General features: G+C 41.3%; 1 protein-coding gene across 1 annotated transcript; it reads left to right on the forward strand.

Moving 5' to 3' along the window:
- The first annotated feature begins 1,197 nt into the window (after positions 1 to 1,197).
- On the forward strand, positions 1,198 to 4,305 carry nrarpa (NOTCH regulated ankyrin repeat protein a). The gene has a single exon (XM_029708565.1). It carries the CDS (start codon positions 1,645 to 1,647, stop codon positions 1,981 to 1,983), a length of 339 nt encoding a protein of 112 aa, XP_029564425.1. The 5' UTR covers positions 1,198 to 1,644; the 3' UTR covers positions 1,984 to 4,305.
- The last annotated feature ends 3,490 nt before the right edge of the window (positions 4,306 to 7,795 follow it).

Below are 7,795 nucleotides of genomic sequence, written 5' to 3' on the forward strand. Positions count from 1 at the left end.
TTCTCTGTCCAATTTAAAGTTTGTTATTGCCAATAAATATGTCCATCCGTGTATCTCCTAAAGTAGGCCAATGCGGTTTTTTGTCACCCTCTTTCATATCAAATACGGTATGCCTACAGTATACATTATCTGATTGTTTGAGGTGAAAAACTAACAAAGTTACATTTTTTTGTATTTTATAGTAGTGACTATTGGAAGCATATCATATCTATTTTATGTGTACAATATTCCATGAACAGATCTATTGGCACAATATTGTATTGTATAAACCATTCGTGACAATCCCTTACTACTTTTGCTGTTTTTATTTTCAGTGTTTCGGAGAAAGTAGGGCATTAGTTTTGACACGGTAGCAAACTACACCTCGGCTTCGCTAGATCGTAACTATTAAAACCTGAGCCTGAATTAACATAACGACAAAACATCAAAGAGGACGCATAACAGGTCCTTTACAGTTCAGTAGTACTCCTTTTTGCTTTTGACTTTTTTAATCTGCTCGTCTGGGGTTTAACTATTCGTCCATCGACATAATACGTTTTTGGACTCCATGAGCAAGAGCCTACTCCGGATCTGCTGCTCAACAACTACAGTATTATATTGCTTTTCTCTGCATTTTTTCACGATGTCAACACTACACTCCCCATTTGAGTCACGTCTCTCTTGTGAGTGCGTTTCTCTCCTGAGTGAGTAAAAAAAAAAAAAGACAATTTTATAGATTCCGCTTGATTTTATTTCTACGGGACATTCGGTTCCAAGAGACCACGCCTTGCTCTACGGTTTCACGCTTCTAGACCCTCCCCAAACGGACCCAGTAGCCTATTACCTCCCTGGGTTTCCGCCCATTTCACAAGAGTTGATTCTATTGTGTACCATTGTTATGCAAATAAACGACGCGTAAAATATCCCCATCGTGCGCACTGTAGAGCAGAGACTCACTGGGACCGCACGAAGTACACGCAACACGGGGCACGCGGGGGAATTTCATACTACGTCGCCGCCAGGATCCGTCCAATTCTCACTGGCAAGTACCAAAATATATTATATTTAATCTACAACATAAATGATTGGATTTTGTATCTGAACCTTATGTGTAAAGTGTGCATAAAACGTGTTTTTGATGTCGATGTTGGAATGTTAACGCTGGGGAGTATAGCCTTGTTCAGTGTACTTATGTGGATCGTACCTGTCTCACACAGCTACCCTTTGCCATACGAACTGCCGCGACTCCAGGATCCTGCAGGGGTACATTCACCGCGTTTTGGAGATACTGATACCGCGGCTGTTCTTCCAGTATCCCAACAGAAGAAAGGTTTCAACTGTCGCTCTGCTCCATCTCTGCAATATAGCCTATACTACCTGGTGCTGCTATTACAACGGACGGAAACGAAGACAAGAGGAGACTAGGCGACGGGATTTTTGGATTTCGCAACCATTGACAACCTTTTGCACACCAAGTGTGTTATTTTGTCTATGTCCTGTTTGGGATATATTGTGTTCGTATTATCTTATCTATAGCATACGATTAAAAAAAAGAGCCGTATAACTGGTAGTAATCCAGTATTTGGGCACTATTCCCACACCAGAGACTCATACAGTGATTATCACATAGAACGACACAGGAGATATACCTATCCCGGTTTCACCATGAGTCAGGGGGATGTGTCAACTTGCTCAGCGCCTCAGAGAGTATTCCAAGAGGCGGTGAAACAAGGCAACACAAAGGAACTTCACTCGTTGCTCCAGAACATGACAAACTGCGAATTCAACGTCAACTCCTTCGGGCCCGAAGGACAGACGGCGTTGCATCAGTCAGTCATCGACGGGAATCTCGAACTTGTAAAACTGCTGGTGAAATTCGGAGCCGATATTCGATTGGCGAACAGGGAAGGGTGGAGTGCCTTACACATTGCCGCTTTTGGAGGACACCAAGACATAGTCCTATACCTCATCACTAAGGCAAAGTACTCTTCTGGCGCACGGTGATCTGCTACACTGCTGTCAGGTAAACACACGGAAAGCCAGGCTTTTGTAAACTTGCGTTTCGATCTGTACATAGTTGTCCCAAATGATCGCCTAAAAACACACAGTAAATGACCTTTCATCAAAACCAAAACAGGGTCTCTCTGACTCGTGAGTCAAACACCACATGGTTCTTGTATCTGCTTCAGCATGAATCTTGAAAAAAAATAAACGCCATTTTGGTGGGTTGGTACTAAAGCTTTTTTTTCTTCTTGAATGTGTATAATAGATTGGGACATATAAAAATAACTAAGCCGGTGTTTGGGTCCCGAGGCCAGATAGCAGGCTAGTTTTACGCGGCGATAGAAGTTCCATCTTTCTTGCCGCTGTTTCATTGAAACGCTTCTTTATTGGGCTTTGTTTTGAGGTGTCGACTTGTAGCTCCGCTGTTCACTTGTAGGACCCTTTTAAATGATTTGATATACTAAAAGATGGCACTTGATGCTGTGGCTGCATGCTGGAATAGCCCATATGAAAGGGAAGAAGAGGTGAGCACGGGGAATGAATGCCATCATCTATTTGGCTTTTTCGATTTCTTTTTTAAATGAAAGGATTTGTTCTATTTCAAAGTGCGGCATTATGATATATCCAATTTGCTTTTCCAGATGTGTATTCATTGTAACAGCAATGTACCTAATGTTGTTAAGTACTGTACACAATAGCTTTACTTTGTTTCTTTATATATATATAAAAAAAAGTAGCTAAATGCGCTCTGCCTTCATCAAACAGGCTGCTTGGCTGGCATCAACGTATTTTCAGGCCAGTGCGACCAGTATCAATGGTTAATGTACTATTAAACCGCTGCTTTCGCTTTGTATCAAAACGTCAGGAAAGTCGCATTTGGAATTCACTTTATCTCCTTTCAGTATTTTAACGAACAACACCCTGGTCATCACTGTGAATACAGGCTGGGTTCTATTTATGAAGGTACATTGAGAAGATGCATTTTGAATATGTTGTGGTTCTTTTTTTCTCTCTCTCTCTCTCAAATCAAATCTATTAAGTTTTAAAAAAAAATATTTAGGGTGACTTATAAAGCTGCTTCGGACTCTCGTGTCGTAGTATAAACTGTCCCGTGTGGAGATCCTATCATGTCCCAATTAGCCTAAATTTGTCTGCGCTGGAGAGACTATTCTTTGTCTCTTATGAATTTCATGTTTGGTTTTCTTTACCAGCTACCTCGACTGTAAAGTATTCAAAACCATTGGACTCTTGCTCACTCCACAACACTCCAATATAGGAAGTCACACAAAGATTCCTGTAGCCTATCCCCAACCTTGTCTAGGCCAGCATAATGAGCACACTCACACAGATATTCAAATAACAGATACTTTGGCAGTAGGCCCCATGGCAATGTTATTCAAACCACAGATTTAGGCTAGGGGACAACTATGGTATTTGTTCTGCAAAGCAATCATTTCTATTTACAGTTTCTTTCTCCTCTTCAACGGGGACAATGTATTTCCCACACTACTACCAAATGGTAATGTGACAAGCAAAGAGGTTTGCCTTTCTGTAAAGGTATGGTTGCAAACACACATTGCAAATGGCATTTTTTTTTTTAAATCGGTGAACTGATTATATCGTCAATCTGTTTAGAAGTTTCTATTTAGTCACAAAAATTGAATTTTATTGCATAACTTATAAATACAGGGAGTTTTATTGCACAAAATGCGGCGCCTTTTACCCCCCCCCCCCACACACACACCCCTGGTGCTTGTCCGGGTAATAGTTACTACTGAGCAGGAGTATAAACCTATTATTAATCAACATGACTATTGCAGGATATCAAAAACAATTGGTTTAAAAAACGGCCTGCTGCATTTTGAAAGTCACGTCACCCTAATATTTGTTTCTATGCTGCTTGTATGTTACTTTTTAATTTGTGTTTATTTGTTTTTATTTTACTCAATGGCCAACAGTGAGTGAAAGATATAAAAACTGATAGCGTCACAGTCATTTAATGAGAAGCCGTGTGTGTGTGTGTGTGTGAGCGAGAGTGTACATGTGCGCATGTACGTACGCACGTGCACGTATTCATGTGTGTGAGTCTGTGTGTGTGTGTGTGTTGCATACATCTGACTGTTGTGTCCTGAGCGAGCTGAGCTGTCCCCCTGACCAGGCCTGTGTGTGTGAGGCCTGGTCCTCTCCTCCTGTGTGTGTGAGGCCTGGTCCTCTCCTCCTGTGTGTGTGAGGCCTGGTCCTCTCCTTGGTCTGCTCTGCCTACCACGAGCAGAGGGATATCAGGGATTAAGGACTGTCCTTCCATATACCTGGAAAATCAAACTAAAGCAATAGAAAGAAACATCAAGGGATAGATTGGTATTAGCAGAATAAAAAATATGCATCGCTGGTCTAAAACTTGATCTTTATATATATATATATATATATATATATATATATATATATATTTGTTTAATATTGCACTGATGACTGTTGTTGATTTGGCTTTTTATCAAGTCAACATTGAATTTTTTTTCTGAATAGAAAAAAGGAACACAACAAAATACTATTGTATAAAAAAAGGCTCCAGGCTGTAATGTCTTTTGTTTGTTAACTTTGTGAAACATTGTTTTTGCAAAGGTTGTTTGTATCTCTGTGATCGGGTATATATTTATATATATATATATATATTATATATGTGTATATATATATATATATCTGTATATATATATGTATATATATATATATATATATATGTGTGTATATATATGTATATATATATATATGTGTGTATATATATATATATATATATATATATATATATATATATATATATTCACTGAAAAAATATCTTGGTGCACTTTCTTTTTTGAAGTGCTGTCCTCCTGTTGTTATGAAAGTGGTAAAATACATTTGATGGTAAGATCATTGTTACATAAAAAAAATTGCACGGTGTGTAGTTGTTCTACTCAACAGTGTCATAACATTTATGGCCCAAGAGTGGACGCCTGGATAGGTGTAAATGAATGAGATATAAAGTGCTGACATATTTTTTCGGGGGGGGGGGGGCAAGTTCTGTTTTTGTTTAGCTTTTTTTTTTTCTTCGAGCGACACAAAAACAAATGTCGTGAGTTTTTGAGTGATGCAGTTGCTCCATCGTGTTTGATTTTGGGTGTGATTACATTTTGTTTTGTATTTGTTTGTATTTTCTTTTTGAACATTTGTAACACTGTGATCATGATGATGTGTGGTGAGGAAATGAGTGCTGTAATATTTTTGTACGTTTGTGTACAAGCCAGTAAAGAAATCATTAAACTCTCTGTTGTGTCTATGCATATGTTTATTTTTCCCTACTCCGCCCCCAGCCCAGGAGGGCCATCCCACCCCGTTTCCCGTAGAGAAGAATGGCGAGGGGCACAGACCACCTTTCTCTCCCCCCTCTCCCTCTCAGACCCAGCCTCGCCCGGATCCCCATTCTCTCCTTTTGTCATTCAGTCGGCCTCCTTCTTTTCACATTCTGGATAAAAGAGCTATGCACAGGATTGTGGGTAGTTCTGGTTTAAGAGAAGGCAGGGTTCCCTCCCCAGTGTGTGTGTTTGTGCAAGTTTTATGTTACCCTCTCTGTGTGTGCGTAGACTGGGGCAGGTCCCTAGCTCAGCTCAGTGGCTCTGCAACACCATCCATCTTCTGCTTTCTGTTAAACCCCTGTGCACTCTCTCTCTTTCTCTCTCTTTCTCCCTCACTCTCTCTCCCTCCCTTTCTGTGTGTCTCCTTTCCTCTGTAGCTTTACTCCATTACCCATGCTTTGCATATACATACACAAACCTGTTTTATGGGCTTACTGAGGTGCTTGTTTATACAAAGTTGAAAGGCATACCATTTCTGAAGTCTCAGAAAATGTCTGCTATGCTCATACAACATTAAAGGGTAACAACACAGTCATGCATGTCCTCTGTAAACAAATACTTACACGTTTCCTTGAGTTTTTTACTAGTACGGTGCATAATTACAGCGGTGTAATAAGCAACGGTTGCTCGTAGAATTGGTCTGATGCCTATAGACTCATATCTGCCTATTGCTTTTAAATGATCTGGTACTCTGTCTACGTACACGGTGTGTAGCTCTTGATACATGTGAAATAAACCCGGACAACTAATGCTTTGTGTTAAAGGACCAAACTCACCCCTGCTGTTGGCTTGAGACCACGTAGTGGCTGCTTGTCCTTCTATTCTGCCTTCCCCGCTGTCTCTCCCTCCCTCTCTTTCTCTCCTGCTTGCGCCCCCTTCTCCCTCTCTCCCGTGCACTCTCTATCTGTGTTGCTCCCCCCCCCCCCTCCTCCTATTCGTCTCCTTCGCTCCCTCTCACTTCTGCAGGATGTTTTTGTTGAGTTGAATTTCTATTGTCCGCCGGCTGAGTTGGCCACTGTCCCAGAGCGGAGCAGCTATACAGCACAGCAGAGGCCCGCTAATAGATTCTTCATGTGCCTGCCCTGCCTGTCGCATATCAGAGCAGGAATTTGGAAATGATTTTAGCCGAGTCCACCCAATAAAAGGAGAAAGAGAGAGAGTGAGAAAGAGAGAGAGAGAGAGAGAGAGAGAGAGAGAGATAGCGAGCGGGAGAGCTGAGACTGAAGCTAGGGAGAGAGAGAAAAGGACTTTGTGCGTCGGTGTGTGTGCGTTTCAGTGGGGCGTGTGTGTTCGTCTTGCCTGAAAGAAGCTGGGTGTGAAAGTACACACACTCAAACCTATCTGCCAGAGATCTCATGCAGCCAGTGGATTCATTTGCTCAATTCGTGTTTTGTGTTTGCTTTGGGTGGGTGGTGAATGCGTTAGCAGCACTGTTGGCAGGTTCTCTCATACTTCAGCAGAGGTGAACGAACATGGGGAACTGAACTAAATTCTTCATACAGCCAGCACCTCCAGAGGAATGCATTATCTACAGCCAAACCCATGCATGCAAATCCCTAATGTCCACTTTTGTTGTGATCTTGCGCTCTCTAAGAACTGTTCCTCGGGCGTCTACTTCCGAACACACAGCAAATAGGCCTAATTGTTTTTATGCAGGGTTGGGGTCAATTAAAATTGAAGGCAGTCAGTCAGTTCTTTATTTAACCCGTATTTTACCAGGTAAGTTGACTGAGAACACATTCTCATTTACAGCAACAACCTGGGGAATAGTTACAGGGGGGGGGGGGAGCCAATTGGAAGCTGGGGAATGAGCCAATTGGAAGCTGGGGCTGATTAGGTGGCCATGATGGTATGAGGGCCAGATTGGGCATTTATGGAGTAGACTGAAATTCCAACTCAATAGTTGTAAAAACTATTTTCAATACCTTCTATAAGACGGAAAGGAGAAGCTATTTCTGTCAAAAGGTTATTACATTTCTGGATTTTAAATTCAAATCACTTCCTCGTCAATTGAATGACTGTTTTTATGACACAATTGGAAGTGGGCAGGCAGAGATGTTAAACTAGTTTGAGAAGGTAGTCTGGTAGACAACGCGAGAAACCCTTTATCATATTGGGAATGTGGCGTTTTCAATTATTAAAGGCTGATGGGGGCTCTGCATCGTATAGAGAGAAACTATGTTAGGATACAGTACCATATTAAATGACCCATCTATTACAACTACTGTTGCAAATTACCATAGCTGTGCAAGACACGCATGATTAGGGTCAGCGAACCACCAACTGTCGATCATTATTTGCTATTGTCAATAGAATCATATGTGCAGTTTATGCAGGCTAATTCCACCAATGTCTTGAGGATTGCGCAGAAGCAGCTAAAGAGTAATCCGAACACAAACCTGTGGATTGAGTTGAGCTAATTCTGA

The sequence above is a fragment of the Salmo trutta genome, chromosome 23, assembly GCF_901001165.1.
Source record: "Salmo trutta chromosome 23, fSalTru1.1, whole genome shotgun sequence".
NCBI lineage: Eukaryota > Metazoa > Chordata > Actinopteri > Salmoniformes > Salmonidae > Salmo > Salmo trutta.